Source organism: Strigops habroptila, chromosome 1 (genome assembly GCF_004027225.2).
Source record: "Strigops habroptila isolate Jane chromosome 1, bStrHab1.2.pri, whole genome shotgun sequence".
Taxonomy (NCBI): Eukaryota; Metazoa; Chordata; class Aves; order Psittaciformes; family Psittacidae; genus Strigops; species Strigops habroptila.
In genome coordinates this window covers 83,368,854-83,390,740 of record NC_044277.2, presented here as the reverse complement: position 1 = coordinate 83,390,740, position 21,887 = coordinate 83,368,854, and the positions used below count along the sequence as shown (strand labels likewise).

Below are 21,887 nucleotides of genomic sequence, written 5' to 3'. Positions count from 1 at the left end.
AGAAACTCCACAAAATCTGCCTTACCCACAGGTGACATTTCTGGAACAGAGGCTACATAGGGTCCGTCCAGGAACTTGGGTTCATTGTCATTGATGTCTTGGATTTTAATGATGAACTCTGACTCAGGCTCCATTGGCCGGCCCGTTCGTCTGTCCAGAGCCTGTGCTCTGAGGGTGTACTGTGACCTTTCTTCCCGGTCCAGTCGCTGAATGGCATGAATGTCCCCTGTCGTATCATCAATTGTAAACACAACACCAGCTCCTTCTCCTGAGAGGATGTATTTGATCGAACCATCTCCTCTGTCCATGTCAGAGTGGAGCTGTGGAAAGGAACAGGATTCAATTACTGTGAACTGGGCAAGCAGCTGCCGAGAAACACTAAGCACATGAGCATCCTGAGCATTTTGGTCTCACCGCTGGGACTCACAGTCTGGTTTTAATGAACTTGTTTTGCTGAAAGAGGCAAATAGTAAAGTCTGTATCACAGAGTTGCAATTAAAAACCCTCTCCTGTCTTCCTATTTCTGGCCCCACAGCTGTACCAGAAAAAAAGGCAGAAACACCCAAAAAGGAAGAGGCTCTGTACCTTTGTGAAATCTCACTCAGCACAGTAATTATCTTTTGCCTGGTTGCAATGGCCACTGAGAAGGCCTTGCTGTTGGGCTTGGGATAAGCTGAGGTCAGCAAAGCTGCAGACTGTGCTTGCTCACATGGCTTAAGAGGAGCCAGGGGTAGCATAATGCTGGGATAGATAAGGCAAATCTGTTTGGGATCAAGGGGAAAGCAGCATGGGAGAGCTACTCAGTAACTATCATGATTCAGAAATCTTTTATTTTTTTTCCCCATGAAAATTTTAGCAATAAAAATTAGGCTAGATCCTTAAACATTCAGGAAATAATGGACAGTATGTAGGGTAAGTGAGGAACACTTGATTGTGTGCATGGCAGGCCACAGAGATTAGAGGCATCCCACATTTTCTAGGGAATTAGTAAATGGATTTATTGCACGACTGCTGATTAGTGCTGAGCAGCCACAGTTAGCTGTGAATGCAAGAGAATAGGAGAAAAGTAAACGCAGTGCTAATTGTCTTCTAAAACAGAGAAAGAAATCATCCTGGGGACTACCATTCTCTTAAACACCCAGTTCCCATGAAATACTGGAATGATTATCAAAAGACAAATGAATCACTTTATTTCACTCACACTAGGAAGATTCTTAACAGTATGCTCATACTTCCGTGCTTTTGAGGAATAGAACATAAAGACCTGTGCCCAGAGATGGTATTGGTTAAGCCCCAAAAGACAGGAACACGATAGACTTGAGGTGCAATAATCAAAATGGGATATTCAAGAACGGTTCAGGTGTGAATATTGTGTGGTTATCATTTTTGAGAAATGAATAAAGAATAGGTAAACAATAGGAAAAAAGTGATCAAAGTGGGCTGGATTTAGTTAAGCACATTTTAAAATGCATATAAAAGCTAATTATCTCAAGAAATATGGTCAAAATTAGGTCTGTGTTTAATGCTTGGTGAGCTCAGAGGACATATGGGAATAATTATGGAGGATGGGAACAAACATAGGTAAATATTTGTAATGGAGAGGAAAATCTTGGAATAATAAACTGAATTTATGAACACAGTATTAGTAGGATTTGAAAGAAAGAATGCAAATATAAATGGATAATTTGTGTGGAAAAGCAGAAGTCAAACTTGATGCATTTGATTACAAGCTATTCTCTCAAAAAAGAAGCAAAAATCTCATCTCTGAGCTATTTAAAAACACACTGAAAACTCTACTGTAACTTATCACATGCAAAAAAGTTTAATAGGGATGGGGACAAATTGGCTTATCTGACCTAAGCATTGCTAATGGCAGTAGACCAGAAGATCGTGATGACTGCCATGTCAGGCCACTGATATTTCATTTCCTTGCTTCGCCACTAGTCTCTGCAGTCACTACTGCATCTGAGAGACAGCAGTCTTTCAGAGGAATGCTGGCAGCTCTCAGGTGATGTATCAGCTAAATGGAGGAAGAACTAGCACAGAAAAATTTGGCAGTGGCAATCAGTTAAATTTAGATGACTGCCATGTGTATTAATTCACATGCAGGCACGAGGACTGCAAACTGGCGTATCTTCGGGAAACACCATCTTGTGATTAACTTAAAAAAAGACAGCATTTTTCATTATTTACCCTAAACACCCATAACTCAGAGATTATCACTGTAGGAGCTAGAAAACAGAATGTTTCCAGAAGGAGGATACTATTATAGCTTTTTGAATTGGTTCAGAACCACTGAGCTACATCTTGGGCATTTGTTTCAGTGCATCAGTGGTCAGTGACAGAATGCAGATGTTAGACCTGATTGGGGAATTAGACCTGGGCCTGATGAAAGAAAATGTGTTTTGGAACATCAACAAGTTCTCATTAAATAAGAAAAAGAAAAGAAAACTAGAGAAAGCAAAGTAAAATTCTAGGTTACCCTGAAACATAAAAAAAATGAAAAAGAAATAGGAAAAAAAAAAAAAGAAAGAAAAAAGAAAAAGAAAATGGAAAAGGAAAATAGGAAAAGGAAAAGGAAAAAATGAAAAAAAGGAAAAAGGGAAAAAGAAAAAGAACAGAAGAAAAAACAAAAGCAAAAGCAAAAGCAAAAGAAACAGAAAAAGAAAAGGAAAAAGAGTGCACCTTTTAAAATAGCAGTCTTTTAAAGGACGCTTAAAAGACTTAGAAGAAGATATTGAATCAAACTCATCGGTTAAATTGCACCTTTGGTCCAAAGCCCTGTTTGGAATGAATGCAGTTGTGTAGGGAGCAAACAGGGAATGAACATGGCACGCTAATAAGAATTTGGGAACACAAGAGGATCTCTAACTGATTTATTACACACATTGGGTCTCAACCAAGACTATGCAGTAAGAAATGATAGCAGCACTTTTGCAGCTTCTTGTATAACCTGCTTTCCCTAGACAAAGCAAAAAAAACCATAAAAGCCATAATACTGCCAGACTGCAATAAATCTGAAAGAATTTGGTGTCTGAAGGGGCAGAAGCTCACACCATTGCTCACACCAAACCCAGTATCAGGATGCTGCAGTTCAGGTTGTACATAGAAGTCAGTACTTTGGAAAGGTGATCCAGTTTTAAGTTGGCTCTGTTTTATGGGTGGTACAATAATTTGCGCTGCCATGTAGCTGAATAGAAGGAATTAATTTGTACTTTCTCCTCCATATTAAAGAATTAACTATGGGAGGAATAAAGCAAAGAACTCCTGAGAAATTGTTAACTGTGTCAACCTGGGTTGCTTCTTTTGATGAGGATGGTATAAAAGATTATGGAGGCTATATCTGCATTCAAACAACACATTTCCTGGCAAAGGGCAGGTAGAAGAGAGTGGTGCTGAGGACGGCAGCTCTGGGGGAGGATTTTCATAGCTCTGTTAACCAGGCTGTGACTCCATCCTTGATGTGTTCTCCTTTCTCTACCTCCAGGGAAGTAACACCTGTGAAGGATTTTTGTGAGGATGCATGAGTGAGGTTTTTTTGATCTGCAGAGATAGTCCGTAGAAAGGATGCATTTTATTCACTCATTCATCTGCTCTGGTTCACATGCTTTGAAACAGGGTTAGGGAGTCTCCAACACAGCAAAGTGGTGAAGTCTGTCCCCAGTTCAATTATTGGCACAGTTTAGGCTGCTGGATGAATGTGGAAAATACCTGCTGTAGCAAATCTGGGGGCTTTGTTTCCCTAGTTTGTTCTAGCGCAGTTGAAGCCTTGTATTTATCTGACAGGACCAGGAACCCTCATAAGCTGAAATACTTTAAAATAGTATCATGAACACTACAGAAAAGCAAAAATTATAACTCCACCTCAGGAAGTTTCTTTTCATTTCCCTGTCCATAAGATACTTTGTACCCTGCTTTACAGTTACACAGGAAAGTACATTTCTAGTAGCAGCCTTGAAAATCGTATTAGGCAAGCCTGAACCTACAGTTCAAGTCAAGGTGCTTTTTTGGTTGCTCCAGTCATACATAGCTAGCCAGAAAGAGCTGTACAAGAGCATCAGAAGAGACCTCTCTCTTGTGGGAATCCTTCAGAATATAAAGTAAATACAACTGGATCTATGCTGTGCACTCTTTCTCCTTCTGACATGGGCTTGAAGCAGGCAGATGGGTAAAAGAAAGGCCTGGCTAGCAGGGTATTTCAGGGTGTTGTGGGTGGTGTCAATCAGAAGATGCTCTGCCTGGCTAGGCAGGGGACCCAGGGCTGTTTGGAGGGCTGGTGCTAGCAGCAAGCAGTGGGCTGGGAGTCTTTCCACACCTCCACTCGGCTCTGTACAAGCCCTTCCAGAGCTGTTTCTGAGTCAGCCCGGGGTGACTCAGGCTGAAAAATTTCTGGCCTGCCAGAACAATTTATTCAGCCCACAGGCTATTGCCTTTCCTAAGGACCCTAAGACACAGGCAGCATGAATGCAGGCAGGGTGACAAATTGTGGTGGGATGCAGTCTTCTGGGAGCCTGTGCCTTTGGCTGTATGAGACAAGGGTAAGCTTTTCCTTCGCAGTAATCCCCACTGCGTTCATCCCACCGCTCGGCTGGCTGCTCAGCACCCAGCTCAGGGGTAGGAGAAGATGAAATGTTTGACCCCCCCAGAGGCCCATTCTGGCAATAAAGTTCCCTGGTGTCTGATCTACACAGAGCAGTGCAGAGTTAGGGGGCCTTCAGATAGATCCAGCCCAGTCAGCTCAACAGTGTACGGGGTTAAATGGCCCTGTTAACCATGGGAGCTAAGTAGCCCTTTCACACCCTATGCTAACAGAGCTGTGGCTTTGGCAGTCCTGGAGAGAGCTCTCTGACAGCAGCTTGGGCCTTTGTATGGTGAGCACAGACCATGAAGAGTTGTCTCTGCTTCCCTCCGTTCAGCAGCGCTGAGCAGCAGTGAGTTCAAGAGCACTGCAGACTGCGCCAAGTTTTTGTGCTCCTAATGACACAATCAAGTCTAAACCAAAGATGAGTCAGTTTCTTCCAGGACTTGTTTTAGCTAAAATTCAGCTCACAGTGCAAGTCTGGAGTCATTTCAGATGAAACTGAGCATGTGAAATAGTATGTCTGGCCCTTGTTCCAACGCTGGGAATTGCATGAAAACAAATATTAATTTCTTTAATCAATAGAGATATCAAGAGCTGAAAAGCTAGATGCAGAGATGAATGAAGACTAATGAGGTCTCATTTGGCGGCAATCAGTAGTAATGCCATTGCTGTGGGAGGAAGGAGAGAACATCTTGCTGTCAGTCACACAGGGATAAATGAGGAGGAGGTTTTTTGAAGCCTGTGGATTCATTTTGATTTATATTGGAGTGGCTCAAGGCACAGTTTAGCTCTATGGAGCTGCAGAATGATAAATACAAGCCCCAAAAGGGCCTCTGAATATGTGATTCTTGTTTTGTGTTTGTTTTCCCTGCAAATGGATAGCTTGGAAGGAAAGAAGGAGCCTTGATCATGTAAAAATAAGCAATGAAAGGAATTGTTTTCTGACATCCTTTCTTAGTTCTTCATTTTTCATATCTACTTATATATAGTCGGCACTCATCATAGTGGTATTTGATATTTTAGGCATGTAAAATCTTAATTGTATTGTTCAAAGACTTAAGCACACTAACTCTTCTCCTCCCTGCTTTTTCCAGATTTGTCACCTTGGCGCTGACCATAAACCTTTGAATAAGGGTCAATTCTTCAAACAATTCAGAGTCTTTAAAAACAGTCAGAAAACAGAAAAAAAGAGAATGGTTATAGTGAGGCAGATTGTGATGGCAGACATCACTGGTTTGATTTCCACCAGCTTGTTCCTCAAGGAGCTACAGAAATGTGAATGCAAAATACTGTCAAGTAGGTGGGGTGAGCTTAGGGATCCATTTGACATGTATCTGTACTGATGTGTATGTTATTGGGGTAGAAGAGGACCCTACATGGCTGGATTTAATGAGCTGTCCCCCTATCCTTCTAGATCTGGATCAACTTCTCTGTAGTCCACAGCATTAACTTGCAGTCAAGCCGTGCTTAGCAAGAAGCTACTCTGACCCTAGAGATTTTCAGAAAATAAAAATTGAAATGTCAATTTTCAAGGTAAACTGGCTATTTAATTCGATTGTGAATTTCAGTTTTCAGCTGACTTGATCACAGACAGAAGCATGATCATAAATTCTTCCGTTCTTTCCTAATTCCATGCCAATATTACCTTGCTTTGCCTTGACATTGTTGGAGTCCCTGGAAAGATCACTGGAGATTTTCTAACACTACCATAATTACAGATGATGACTGATGCGGCAGATCTCATTCTTTGAAACAGGCAAATAGATTGACAGCACCCTGAAAAAGAAATTCTTCCCAAAAGAAGGTGACACTGGGCACAAGCTCTTGGAAGCAGAAGTTAAATTAAATAAATAAATTCACTGCCACAAAGAAGGTAAAGGCACTTAGGGAAACTTCCTGTGTTTCACCACGGTCTGCAGATACTCAGATGTATACCTTCTGCCAGATATCCTCCTGGTGCAGGTCTTACCTTCCCGACGTAGAGAGGGTCTGTTCCTGTGTATTCCTCCAGAACAAAGAACTGGTTCCACACCCAGCTCCTCTTCATACGCTGATGTAGCTTGTCCGACAGGTTGTTTTCTTGTCCTTTAGTGAGGGGCCTGGCACTTCCTGACAGTACAGTTGTAGTAAGGTCCATCAGTCCCCAAAAATACAAGGACATGCCAAGTCCAAGCAAGTTCTTTACATTGCTCATTCTACCTGAAGTCCACATCTGTAATACAAGGGCTGACTTAAAAGTCAAACCACAGTATCTTAGGTCCCTTGTGAAGAAAGTAGGTCCTGTGTGTAGTCCTTTGAAATGTCCAAGAGATCCTTGTTCTGGGAATGGCAGTCTCCTGTAAGGTTAAAGGAAAGTCATAGGAGGATGGGTTTCACCCCCCCACCAAGGTAAAAGAGTTTCCTCAATAGGCATATATGCTGTAAAATATTTAATCTTCTGTATAAAAATACAATAGCAGGATGCACACCCTCTGAAGCTAGGAATTCTATTACCATATAAGCTGCAGGACTGGAGCCTTAGATACGAGAATCATCAGGGTTTAGTCAATAAGTAAGAGTTCTCTATTTCGCTAACTTAGCTGTAGTGTTGCTTTATAGTATTGATTGGCATGAGTTGAGTGCATACTCTTTAGAAACATTTATGACTAGAAGTCCTTAGGGAATATTTAAAAACAGTTCACTCTGGAAAATTACAATAGCTGGTGAACACTCTTTAGCAACCGTCTTTCTATTTGGAAATTATGTCATTGTAATTACACACATGTGCAAGCCCACACGTCTACATAAATGCAGGTATCATTGCTATATTGCAAACCTTGAATATAATTTCTAGCAGCTCCAAGTTATTTCTAATTTATATTATTCTTTCAACCTCCCTGTTGCTGGAATTCAGGTTTCACACTCTGCCACCTGCTCTCTGAGGATCTGATTGCTGGTAGAAATTCAACATTTCTAGAATTTGAATGGTCAGTTAATCATTTTATAACCCACAAAAGGTTTCACAGTGCTGATAGTTGCATGCTATTGTATGATGTGTCCAAGCAAGTCAAGCTAACATATTTTGTCCTTTACAAGTCTGAAAGCCCTGTTTGGGCAGAGGAATGCTGACTGTATAAGAGGGTGCTTTCTCATCAGTCTAGCATCTTTTGTTGTCGTGAAGTCAGTTTAGTTGGTGAGCTCACTTCAGGCTACGGATTGTAGCAAACCTTTCCTTCACCATTTTGCTGAGTTTAATGATGTGGTGCTGCACCCAAGTTACTCTGCCAAAGCACTCCATTCATGCTCTGTAGGCCTGGTATTTTTGCTGTTCTTTTTAAGAACTCTTTTTTCTCTTTTCAGGACAAACGGACTCATTAGGAAATGCATACAGGGCTCTGAGGCTTAAGCAAGCAGTTCACACTTCATTTTACTGCTGTTCTATGCTTAAGTATTTAGGCTTAATTGTTTTATGCTGTGGAAATAAAATGTAGCGGGTGACGTCTGTCAAATACTTCTAATTGAAATCCTTGAAAGATTTCAAAATAATTAAAAATACTTCGAAGAGTTGCATGATAATAATTTGAAGACTGAGACAATGCAATGTTTTCAACAGAGAAGAGAGTGTTTAAAAATTCCCCAGCATCCAAGCTCATACAACTAGAGAACTGTGTACACTCAGAAGTCTACCAAAACAGAAATTCAGAATTTAATCCAAAAGTTGGCTGAAATCTGAAAAAGGCAGATTAGGTCTGGCATAGATATCCATAGGGAAAGTAAGACAACTTAATGATCTGTCTTCTTAGACTAATTTCTACACAAAATAAGGTTTCCAAGTATAAAGCCCAGAAAGACTATGAATACCCAGTGCTGCTAGTCTATACATTTGTGAAGTGTAGCAAACAACTAGCAGGTCCTTTACCTTTGAAAGTTTATATCCTAAGGCTCAACAGATACAACAAAAAAAGGACAAGCTGTAAGAACAGAGCATGGTAAATCTCTTCTAAGCAGAGCAATGTACAGAACTGCTGGTTGTTTAGATATTAGCTATGTAATGTGCTAGGACTTATTGTCTGCAAAGCCAAAGAATGGGGATTTATCTAAACAGTAAAGCCCAGGACTACAGTAATCTCTGTGTGTCTGTTGCTTCATGAAGAAGCTGGCAGCTGTTTGTGAGTCACAGGGACAAGGCTCAGCTTGCTGGATACCCACTGTCAAAAGAGTCCAAGAGCTGTGTGTGCAGTGCTTGCCTCTCTCTGTCCTGTGAGTCCTTAGTGAGAGCTAATCTACATTTACACTGGGTAGAGGAGGCTGAAGTCCTCTTCACATAATAGGTATGTCCACCTTGTTCTTGGTATGTTGTCAACAGTAAGTTTTTCTCAGCAAAGTCAGAAGGACATTATTGACAACCCATGATTTGTTGGTGAGAAAATGTGGGAAGGGGCCTCCCACCGCCTCTCAACATGAGTTAAGGGAACCCAGAACTGCCTCTGCCAGGCAACAGGAAGGGAAAGTGGAAGCAAGATAAGATCCAGAAACTAAGGTCCTGTTTGAAGTTTTTACTTTAAGAAATTCCATCTACTGTACAAGTCAGTTACATTTTTGTTCATGTGGCAAAGAGGTGACACAACATGGTGGACCAATTCCAGTGTCAAAGAGAACTGTGTTTGTAGGTGAACTCCCAAACTACAAATTCAAAACTAATCGTGCCAGATGTCTCCTGCAATTAAGTTCAGCCAACAAGGATCCACAGCACTCAGGCAAAGTAGCATCAAGACATAGTTAAACGAACTGGCAGAGTTACCAGCAGACCAGTAATGAGGCAATAGCAAAAGAAATATGATCATCAGGATGCTTTTTCTGCACATATGTGTTATATCAGCAGAAAGCAAAAAAAGTAGAAGCAGTGAAATAAAGGTCAAGAATAGGGACATAAACGCTTCATGCTCTCTGTGATAACAGCTTTTGTCATTTGAATGTCACTCAGGATTGCAGTGCAGTTCCATGATGAACCTTTCTTGAAAACAGTGTGCGACTCAGTGGCCCCCAGGCTCAACATCCCTAAGAGAATTTCCTATTCCCAATGTAATCTCATTCTGCGGTATGGCACCCATCAGGAAACTTTCCGTTAAGTAACGTTAAATCTTGTAAAAGGATGTTCCTTCCCTGAGTACCAGTAATTTCTCCATTTAATGCCAGCCCATGGTGACACGGTCATACATTTTGTAGAAATGGAAGAAAGTACTAGTGTTGAAGTGGCACAGAGGTTTTTTTTGTTAATACCAGAGTTCCTGGTGTCTCATGTCTTTCCAAAACTGTGAGCAAGCAGGCTCAAACTCATCACAGTTTCCTTCTTGCCTAAAGGCAAATTACCACTATTAATAACAACGTTTAATTAAGAATGGTTCCTCTGTCTCTGAGGCTGAAGGAGAATGAGATTTTATTTTATTTTTTCTGTCTCAGGTCCTCAACTGGTATTAAAAGAACAAAAAACTTCTGGCCCAAGGTGCTGCTGATCTCTCTGAGACTCTTTTTCGACAGTTTCCACTACCCTAGGTGTGTACTATTGGCCTCTGTCTCTGCAAGACCTAGTGGTCAAGCAGAGTATTTTTCAGCTGTGTGAAAAGCACTCATGTACATTTAGGGTTTGAATTGTGTGGTAGCACAAGTGACGGCTGAGCTATGGTGAAGGTAAGGGATGACTGAGTCTTTCAGAGTACTTATGCAGACAGCTTCTTCACTGTGTGAGTTTGATTGATAGATAAGTATGGGGTCACTTAGACTGTACAGATGACAGCTCATTAGGATGATAACCGTATGCTTTGAATGTGCTAGCTTGGTGGAATCTCTAGTCTTACAGGGATCTTAGTGGTTTTTGCCACTGATGGATGATGCAGGCTTTGAGGCAGAGTCTCTTCTTCTGCCTCAGGGTGGGTAGTTCCCTGCAGGGAGATCAGGGGGACCAGTCATAGGAAGGCACTTGTTGGCATGACTGAGTGAGGCAAAACAAAATCTTTAATGTTCTCTTAATGCAAGCTTTTTCTTGGAGCCCTTAAAAATGGGTCCTTAGGTACATCTGCAAAGATTGAATTGAGCCTCCGCTTGTCATGTGAAACACATTATAGAAACATGTTTCATGGCACAGCACGGGGATGCGCTGTGTAGGGCAATAAAGGAAGGGAAATCTTGTTTTCCTTACTCACACAAAAGAGCTATTGAGCCCAGGAAGACTGCATGACCAAAAGCTGTGGGATTTCTGCAGAAGGCTTTTTATTTTTCAAGAACAGTTTAAATGTTTCAGAACCCAGTTTGTTACTCACAGTTGAGTACTCCATTGCAATAGGCTTAGCTGCACCTGTGCTGTTTAGATCCCTGTCCCAAAGTGAACGCCTTCCTTGCCCCTGCTTTTGTGATGAATATTTCATTATCAGCTCACACTTTTAGGTTACTTTCTCTGTTCTTGCCTTGCAAATATTGTACAGAATCCTTTTTCATGTCACTAAACAGTTACAAACATGGCTTTTGGCTTCATAAGGAACAGAGAAGATCTGATGGATCTCTGTGCAACTGGTGGTCCATACATGGTACAAAGAAGCTATCTAATTGTTCTACACAAAAGAGTCAAAATAATGCACTTTCCACCAATGTAAATACAAATTTCTCTTTTGGCCCACATTATGAATTAAAGTAGGTTGTCCTGGGTTCAGCTATAGCAGTCATTTTTCTCCTTCTTAGTAGCTGGTGCAGTGCTGTGTTTTTTAACTTTCAGCCTGGGAACAACGCTGATAACACCGATGTTTTTAGTTGTTGCTAAGTAATGTTTATTCCAACCAAGGACTTTCTCAGTCTCATGCTTTGCCAGGGAGGAGGGGAAGCCGGGAGAAAGCAGAGACAGGACACCTGACCCAAACTGGCCAAAGGTGTATTCCATACCACAGCACGTCATGCCCAGTATATAAACCGGGAGGAGTTACCCGGAAGGCCCAGATCACTGCTCGGGTCGGGCTGGGTATCGGTCGGCGGGTGGTGAGCAATTGTATCCTCTCCCCTTGTTATTTCACTAATCGTTATTATCATTGGTGGTAGCAGTAGTGGTTTGTATTATACCTTAGTTGCGGGACTGCTCTTATCTCAACCCGTGGGAGTTACATTCTTCCGATTCTCCTCCCCATCGCTCCGGGAGTGGGGGGAGGAAGGGGGGGAGTGAGCGAGCGGCTGTGTGGTTCTGAGTTACCGGCTGGGCTCAAACCACGACAGTTCTTTTTGGCTCCCAACGTGGGGCTCGAAAGGTTGAGATAACGACAGATCTGACCAGAGTGTGTTTAATCATATTTGTGATAAGCATTCATTGTTACTACTCGTCACAATGGTGATTATTTGGCTCTCAGACTTGTTGCGCTTGATCTCAGAGTTTCAGCATGTTGTACCTTACTTACAGCCACTATTTGCTGTTTTAGTGTTTATCGGCTGGGGGGCCTGGGCTAAGGTTCTTGTTTCACTGTACTTCATGGTAATGACTTGTAATACAATAGACTCATTGATCATGAAACTGGTCTGGTTTGTGCTTCCAGCGTGGCCATCACCACTATACATTGGGAGGTATATAATGAAATATTTTAGCAATTGCATATCTTTTTTTTTCTCCTCGGGGGGTAAACTTACAAAGGAAGCATTCTCTTTCACCCCCCGTTCCCCCACCAGCCTATTTGCAACAGCAGTTGAGAGTTCTGAAGGTTTTAGATGGCCTTTGAGTACCCTTGAAACCTGCCTGCTGATTGTGCTGGGGATCAGCATGTTGGCACACATACGGAGTGTGTTTTACCCACGGCCATCCCGTCCTAGGAACATCCTATTTCGTTTAATCTCAAAAATTCAGCAGTATCAGGTTCGAATCTGGTCTAGGGTTAGACGACGATATAGGAGGACCACCAGGAGATTTTCCCTGAGGCTGGACAGTTATGAGTGGCAGGGTGTGTGGGATAGTATGGGCAAGTATCTAGGCCAGTGGGCCCCTCCAGTGCTTTGGAACTTCACCACTGAACAAGTGCAACATCCGGAAAAACTAGTAAAACACTTAAAAGAGGTGTGCTGTCGTCCTGGTTATACCAGAGAGGGACAAATCTTGGCAACGTGCTGGGGCTTGGCCTATGCCTACAGAGCCCTGCTCAACACTATCCAGCACCTTCAAAGGGAAAAAAATGTCTCTGGATCTGATGGCAAAGCAACAGACAACGCAGCTATGCCAACTACAAGCACAGCAGCTACTCAGACCCTGACCACAACAGACAACACAGCTACTCCAAGTACAGCAGCTACATCAACCCCAGTGACAAGCACAACAGCTACTCAAATCCTGACCACAACAGACAACGCAACTACTCCAACTTCAAATACAGCAGTTACACCAACCCCAGTGACAAGCACAACAGCTACTCAAACCCAGACAGCAACAGACAATGTGGCTACTCCAAGCACCGCAGCCACACCAACCCCAGTGACAAGCACAGTAGCTACTCAAACCCCGACAGCAACAGACAATATAGCTACTCCAAGCACCGCAGCTACACCAACCCCAGTGACATGCACAGTAGCTATTCAAACCCCGACAGCAACAGACAATGCAGCTGTTGGTGTTACTCAACTCCCAAGCACAACAGCTGCACCAACCCCAGCAATAGACATTGCAACCACTCCAATCCTAGTGGCAGGCACTGCAGCCACTCCAACCACAGTGGCAAACACTGCAGCTAAACCAAATGGCCAGTTTGTGACAATGTCTGTTGCCCCTGTAAGCAAAAGCAGACGAGAGGCACAAAGAGCAACCCGCGAAGCGAAGAAAGATGAAGACCCAATGCCATTACTACATGCAACAGCATCTGAACAAGAGTTACTACTACGTGGGTCAGAGGAAGAGGAAGAAGAAGAAGAGGTCACTTCTCGACCCCGGACCTCAACCGAACTGCGGAATATGCGAAAAGATTTCACCCGTCTTCCAGGGGAGCACATTGTCACCTGGTTGCTCCGGTGCTGGGACAATGGGGCCGACGGTCACGAACTAGAAGGTAGGGAAGCCAAGCAGCTGGGATCACTTGCTAAGGAAGCAGGAATTGACAAAGCGATTGCAAGAGAGAAGCGAGCCCTCAGTCTTTGGAGGCGGCTCCTGGCAGCTGTGAAGGAAAGGTTTCCCTACAAAGACGATATTACGAATCGCTCAGCCAACTGGACCACGATAGAGAAAGGCATCCAGTCCCTGAGGGAATCAGCCATTATAGAGATGATCTATCGTAGGCCGGATGCCAGGAACACATCTGTAGATCCAGATGAAGTCGAATGTACACGACCCATGTGGCGGAAACTTACACGGAGTGCGCCATCATCATATGCCCACACATTGGCATCAATGACCTGGAATGACGGAATATCACCAACAGTGGATTGCCTGATTCGTCAACTCCGAGAGTTCGAAGACAATCTCACCCCTTCCATCATTTCAGCTGTGGAAAAACTGTCCCAGGAATTCAAACAATTGAGAGACGATTTATCCGATCTATCCAGCTCCCCACGCGTATCAACCCATGTCTCAGCTATTAACAGAAGGCGCCATACTGCTCGAGAAAGAAAATATAGGAGGTACACGCCATGGGCCACCCTATGGTTTTACCTGCGGGATCACGGAGAAGACATGAGAAAGTGGGATGGAAAACCTACTTCAGCTCTGGAGCAACGGGTGCGTGAACTGAAGAGGAGAACAATGGTCAAGGATGATCCTCCCAGGTAAGCTGCTGCTCCAGTCTCTGGCGAGCAGTTTCCCAGATGGAGTGAAAGAGCTGATTTTACTCCCGCTCCTGTGATAAGGAATACTAATCCCTTTCTACAAGACAGAAGTGGAGAATTTTGTGATCACTATTAGAGGGGCCCTGCCTCCAGCCAGGTGGAGGAGAGGGATAATCGGGTTTACTGGACTGTGTGGATCAGATGGCCTGGCACATCAGTCCCACAGAAGTATAAGGCTCTAGTAGATACCGGTGCACAGTGTACTCTGATGCCATCAAGGTATCAAGGGGTGAAACCCATTTCTATTTCTGGAGTGACAGGAGGATCCCAAGCGTTAACTATGCTGGAAGCTGAAATCAGCCTGACTGGGAGGAAGTGGCAAAAGCACCCCATTGTAACTGGTCCAGGGGCTCCATGCATCCTTGGCATAGACTATCTCAGGAGAGGGTACTTCAAAGACCCAAAAGGGTATAGATGGGCTTTTGGTATCGCTGCCTTGGAGACAGAGGAAATTAAGCAGCTGTCCACCTTACCCGGTCTCTCGGAGGATCCTGCTGTTGTGGGGTTGCTGAAGGTCGAAGAACAACAAGTGCCAATTGCGACCACAACAGTGCACCGGCGGCAATATCGCACCAACCGAGACTCCTCGATTCCTATCCATAAGCTGATCCGTAGACTGGAGAGCCAAGAAGTGATCAGCAGGACCCGCTCACCCTTTAATAGCCCCATATGGCCAGTGCAAAAGTCTAATGGAGAGTGGAGATTAACAGTAGACTATCGTGGCCTGAACGAAGTCACACCACCATTGAGTGCTGCCGTACCGGACATGTTAGAACTTCAATATGAACTGGAGTCAAAGGCAGCCAAGTGGTATGCCACAATTGACATTGCCAATGCATTTTTCTCAATCCGTTTGGCAGCAGAATGCAGGCCACAGTTTGCTTTCACTTGGAGGGGCGTCCAGTACACTTGGAACCGACTGCCCCAGGGGTGGAAACACAGCCCCATCTGCCATGGATTGATCCAGACTGCACTGGAACAGGGGCAAGCTCCAGAACACCTGCAATACATTGATGACATCATCGTGTGGGGTGATACAGCGGAAGAAGTTTTTGAGAAAGGGAGGAAGATAATCCAAATCCTGCTGAAGGCCGGTTTTGCCATAAAACGGAATAAGGTCAAGGGACCTGCACAGGAGATTCAATTTTTGGGAATAAAATGGCAAGATGGACGCCGCCAGATCCCCACAGACGTGATCAACAAGATAACAGCAATGTCTCCACCAACTAACAAGAAAGAAACACAAGCTTTCTTAGGTGTTGTGGGGTTCTGGAGAATGCACATCCCAAATTACAGTCTGATTGTAAGCCCTCTCTACCACGTGACCCGGAAGAAGAATGATTTCAAATGGGGCCCTGAGCAACAACAAGCCTTTGAACAAATTAAACGAGAAATAGTTCATGCAGTAGCCCTTGGACCAGCCCGGGCCGGGCCAGATGTGAAAAATGTGCTCTATACCGCAGCTGGGGAGAATGGTCCTACCTGGAGCCTCTGGCAGAAAGCTCCAGGGGAGACTCGAGGTCGACCCCTTGGCTTTTGGAGTCAGGGATATAAAGGATCCGAGGCCAGCTATAGTCCCACTGAAAAAGAGATACTGGCAGCCTATGAAGGGGTTCGAGCTGCCTCAGAAGTGATCGGAACTGAAGCGCAGCTCCTCCTGGCACCCCGGTTGCCTGTGCTGGGCTGGATGTTCAAAGGCAGGGTCTCCTCTACACATCATGCAACTGATGCTACATGGAGTAAGTGGGCCGCACTAATTACACAACGAGCTCGAATAGGAAATCCCAGTCGTCCAGGAATTCTAGAAGTCATCATGGACTGGCCAGAGGGCAAAGATTTTGGGATGTCACCAGAAGAGGAGGTGACGCGTGCTGAAGAGGCCCCACCATATAATGAACTGTCAGAGAGCGAAAAGCAATATGCCTTGTTTACTGATGGGTCCTGCCGTATTGTGGGAAAGCATCGGAGATGGAAGGCAGCTGTGTGGAGTCCCCTGCCACAAGTTGCAGAAACTGCTGAGGGAGAGGGTGAATCGAGTCAGTTTGCAGAGGTGAAAGCCATCCAGCTGGCCTTGGACATTGCTGAACGAGAAAAATGGCCAGTACTTTACCTCTATACTGACTCATGGATGGTGGCAAATGCCCTGTGGGGGTGGTTGCAGCAATGGAAGCAGAGCAACTGGCAACGCAGAAGTAAACCCATCTGGGCTGCTGCATTGTGGCAAGATATCGCTGCTCGGGTGCAGAACCTGGTGGTGAAGGTACGCCACGTAGATGCTCATGTACCCAAGAGTCGGGCCACTGAGGAACACCAGAATAACCAGCAAGTGGATAAAGCTGCTAAGATTAAAGTGGCTCAGATGGACTTGGATTGGCAACATAAGGGTGAATTATTTTTAGCCCGGTGGGCCCATGACACCTCAGGCCATCAAGGCAGAGATGCAACATATAGATGGGCTCGTGATCGAGGGGTGGACTTAACGATGGACGCTATTGCCCAGGTTATTCACGAATGTGAAACATGTGCTGCAATTAAGCAAGCCAAGCGGTTAAAGCCTCTCTGGTATGGAGGACGATGGCTGAAGTACAAGTATGGGGAGGCCTGGCAGATTGACTATATCACACTCCCACCAACCCGCCAAGGCAAGCGCTATGTGCTTACCATGGTGGAAGCAACCACTGGCTGGCTGGAAACATACGCTGTGTCCCATGCCACTGCCCAGAACACTATCCTGGGCCTTGAGAAGCAAGTCTTGTGGCGACACGGCACCCCAGAGAGAATTGAGTCAGACAATGGGACTCATTTCTGGAACAACCTCATAGACACTTGGGCCAAAGAGCATGGCATTGAGTGGGTATATCACATCTCCTACCATGCACCAGCCTCTGGGAAAATCGAACGGTACAATGGGCTGTTAAAAACTACACTGAGAGCAATGGGTGGTGGGACTTTCAAACACTGGGATACACATTTACCAAAAGCCACCTGGTTGGTCAACAGTAGGGGATCTGCCAACAGGGCTGGCCTAGTCCAGTCAGAACTTTTACGTACTGTAGAGGGGGATAAAGTTCCTGTGGTGCACATAAAGAATTTGTTGGGGAAGACAGTCTGGGTTATTCCTGCTTCAGGTAAAGGCAAACCCACTCGTGGGGTTGCTTTTGCTCAGGGACCTGGATATACTTGGTGGGTAATGCGGGAAGATGGGGAAGTCCGATGTGTACCTCAAGGGGATTTGATTTTGGGGGAAAACAGCCAATGAACTCAATTGTATGCTGTTGCCTGCTCTATAACACTTTTATAGCCCACCAGCTAGATATCTTCAGGTCGCCAGCAATTGACCCTGACTTCCCTCCGATCATCACCTCAACAAAGAATGAATTTTGAGAAAACCAGACAAGCTCAGCAGTGACCAGACGAGTTTGGCAGTATCATCAGCAGGCAGCAACCCAACACTACGTACCGTCCCTCCTGCCCTGAAAGACTATTACAAGAGATGGAGCCTGACATCATGGACTGGATGAGTTCAGCAATTTTACAGGGATTGGTCCATGGACTAGGGAACGATATCTTTCTCTGTGTGTGGGTGTGGGTGTATATATATGTGTATATATGGGACAGGGGTGATGGTGTGCTGAGAGATGCGGGATCTGAGCATGAGGTGAATGGTATGGAATAAGGGGTGGATACTGTCCTGGGTTCAGCTATAGCAGTCATTTTTCTCCTTCTTAGTAGCTGGTGCAGTGCTGTGTTTTTTAACTTTCAGCCTGGGAACAACGCTGATAACACCGATGTTTTTAGTTGTTGCTAAGTAATGTTTATTCCAACCAAGGACTTTCTCAGTCTCATGCTTTGCCAGGGAGGAGGGGAAGCCGGGAGAAAGCAGAGACAGGACACCTGACCCAAACTAGCCAAAGGGGTATTCCGTACCACAGCACGTCATGCCCAGTATATAAACTGGGGGGAGTTACCCGGAAGGCCCAGATCACTGCTCGGGTCGGGCTGGGTATCGGTCGGCGGGTGGTGAGCAATTGTATCCTCTCCCCTTGTTATTTCACTAATCGTTATTATCATTGGTGGTAGCAGTAGTGGTTTGTATTATACCTTAGTTGCGGGACTGCTCTTATCTCAACCCGTGGGAGTTACATTCTTCCGATTCTCCTCCCCATCGCTCCGGGAGTGGGGGGAGGAAGGGGGGGAGTGAGCGAGCGGCTGTGTGGTTCTGAGTTACCGGCTGGGCTCAAACCACGACATAGGTGCATTCCAAGTGTGAGCTCCTCTTCATGCTCCAATTTTAAAGACTCCTCCCTAACAAATATTTGTATTGTAATTAAATTATTCTTAATTGAATATCTAGTTCTGGGAAAAGATTAAAAGGAAAAAGAAATATCTGCCAGAACCAGCTTCTAGCATTTTTGTAAGTAAGTGACCCATTTATCTTGTTAATTCTGAAAAGAACATCACTTCCAAAGAAAGGATAAAAATATTAATAGTTTGGATGACTATATGGGCATCCAGAGAGTTCCACTGGGGTTGAAATATATTGTGCTCAATACATATTTACATAAACACCAAGGATTTTATAGTCAAAAGGCTCAGACTTGAAAAGGTTTATACACATGCTTAGTGCATTCATCATGTGGAGCAAGTGGTCTCCCAGAAAGCCAGTGGACTATTTGCATTCATAAAATTAATTACATTCTTATATCTTTTATGCCTGGTCCTTCCAATGTATTTTGCTGTATGGACCCAGCAGTTATGCAGAATGCTACAGACCTTAGTGGATCCCATGCGGGCACATTGCTTGAGTGAAGCCAATTCATTTGGAGGAGACATGTTACACTGAGAAAGTGGGGAAGAAAGAGGCAATCACTTTTAAACTCCTTCCTCCACTTTCTCTGTACATAAATACACAAATACACGTGATATTTCTAACATGTATATGTAAATGTTTCTTAGCAGCACATATACTGCACTATGTTAATGAAAAATAATTTCCGTTTTTAATGACACCTTTAAAGAGCTTTCGCCCCACCATTTTGCCAAAAGAAACCAAATAACTCATTAATGACCACAGTAGGAAGAAATTAAATTTGAGTGAAAAGAATTCTCCTAGTGAGCTATTTACTTTGTTCCTTGAATTTCTTGTGATATTTTAAACCCAAGGTGGGTGTGTGAGTGCTGAATAGTTTTTTACCCCCTATTAAATAGATTATTCTTTTATGTTTACCCAGGTTATTTCTTAGGTTTCCTGTATCCTTAGTTGCTCACAGCCTTGTCATTAAATGTCTTTGCAATAACCCCACAGCAGTGCCAGTCAGTAAGAAAGCGTAAGCTGTATGCTGTATGAGGCAGGCTACCCACAATAGATGCCTAACACCAGCCTCCAGGGGTAGAGGCTCCACTGAGCCAGGATCTAAAATATCTTAAGCAATTTATATAACACTTGTCTCATTTTAGAAATCCTAACGCTTGCAGTACCTAAGTTAGGTACCTTTAAACAGGCTGTCTGATAATAGTCCTAAATGTTTTTGTGCTACTTCCAGAACTTCACGTGTTTTATCTCTGGCCCAGGCCAGTCCTGCTGCTATTATTATCTATTGTTGTATTTACTGAGCAAGTTTAAATTAAAAGGAAAGATCTAGAGGCATTTGTTACTTTTCTTGAAAATAGACTGGGCCTGAACATGTATTTTTATTTTTATCATAAATACAATGAAACTTGACAACATACCATATGGTGCATAAACATTAACTCAGAATACAATCCATTGTCATAAAATTACATCTACAGACCAGTCAACAGTCTCTCCTAGGACACATCAGTGAACTCATTTTGCTTAAGATCTGAAGTCCTTCAAAGTTACAGTGTGCCTGCAGAGTGAAAAATCCCACAAAATGACAGAGGGAGTCCCATCGTATAAATCCCAGCCCTATGGTTATAGATACATAAAAAGATCAAAAATAATGAAACACAATCACAAAGTAAGCATTCCAGATAAAATAATGCTGATAACTTGCATCAGGGGAAGATCTGATCCCCAGCTTTTAATCAATGTGACGTACCATAAATACTACCATAAAAAAAGGAGAACAGAAGTACAAGAAGGTTTCAAAAGCTCCATGCTGGTCTAACTAACCCTGCTGAAGTCAGCCTCAGTAAGAGCTAAGTGAGGCCTTGCAGATACATTGGAAAATACAAATAAATACTAGATAAAGCTCGGGGATGCAGCCTGCTGCCCTTGGCAGTGGAATACTTAAGCCCTGAACAGGACCTACTCACAACTGTTACAATCCTCTTTGAGAAAAACGTACTAATGACTTCCCTCTATTTTTCATTTGCTTCATTTCTGCCCACGTCGTTCCCCTCTTCCAGATCCTGAGCAGATGCCATTATCTGCCATAATCTGCCATTATCTTATTTACAATGGGATAAAACCTCTTCCTGTTGCACACCTGGAACGAATTCTGAACCTGAGGTGTCCTTGCCTGTGTTGCATGGTGGCTATGGTAGCAAATCATGTTCTTTGGCTACACAACATTGCATTTTGGGTATGCTAGTCCCCAGGATATTACATATTTCCACATAGCAGTGAAAACTGGACTCTTTCTTATGGCTGCTGCTAGATAATAAGGCTCTTTGATACCCCCTAAATGCCAAAGACGGAAAATGTGTTATATCCTACCTGGAGACAGATATGAGAAGCAGCTGTCTGCCTGGGGGAGATAGAGGTATTATTTCTTCCTATGCCTGAAGATCAAAAGTAGTGATAGGCAAGCGCCTATGTGCTGTTACTGGTGAAGATGACTCCCTAGTTTAATTATGACTGTGTTCCTGGTTAACTTGGCATTTCATACAGCGTTTTGACATATTAGAAATAGACTCAGAACAACCAACTTTCAAAAGCAGCTGTTGAAGACAAAGAAGTGAATGGGTAATTTCTTTTTCCAATCAGAAAACAATATTCGGCCCTCGCTCATAGTAATTGTATGCACCCACCAGCACATAGTGGGGTTTGTTTTGTTTTGTTTTGTTTGTTAAAATTGTGGCTGTGTTAATAGAGAAAGGATTGTATTTAACCTATAAAATAGCTGTAGGGGGTCTAAGAGGTGGAAATCTTTCATATAATTTGTATTTCTTGAGTCTCACATTGCTTCAGCTGTACAACGTCATCATCTGTACCTTGTTCTGACCTCAGTGATTGCCTTGTCTGAGCATAAAGACATGCCACCAACCAACAGGATGAACATTTTCAAGCCAACTTCAATCTGCTGTCTATGAAATCAAACTAGCAAAAGAAACTTACAGCTTCTTTCTCGATCTAAACTGTTAAAGTCTATCCTCTTCCTATCACCTAGCTTCAAAGTGTTTCTAGAAATACGGAATATGAGTGTCTAGCCTTCACAGGACACTTTCAAGCTGAAAGGATAAAGAAAGAAGGAATAAAGATGTGCTGACCTCATTTGTCGCAGAACTGTTCTAATACAGCAAGAATTGG

The 21,887-nt window shown here is 43.6% G+C and overlaps 1 protein-coding gene across 4 annotated transcripts in view; it reads right to left on the bottom strand.

The window, feature by feature from the left end:
* Window positions 1–21,887, bottom strand: part of CDH20 (cadherin 20) — a 119,979-nt gene that overhangs the window by 28,176 nt on the left and 69,916 nt on the right. For all 4 annotated transcript variants that reach the window (XM_030503911.1, XM_030503901.1, XM_030503928.1 and 1 more), the window contains 2 exons: window positions 6,552–6,918; window positions 26–320 (listed from right to left, as the gene is read on the bottom strand). In XM_030503911.1, the coding sequence (XP_030359771.1) occupies window positions 26–320; window positions 6,552–6,794 (538 nt within the window). In that variant the 5' untranslated portion in view covers window positions 6,795–6,918. The remainder of the gene's footprint in view (window positions 1–25; window positions 321–6,551; window positions 6,919–21,887) is intronic.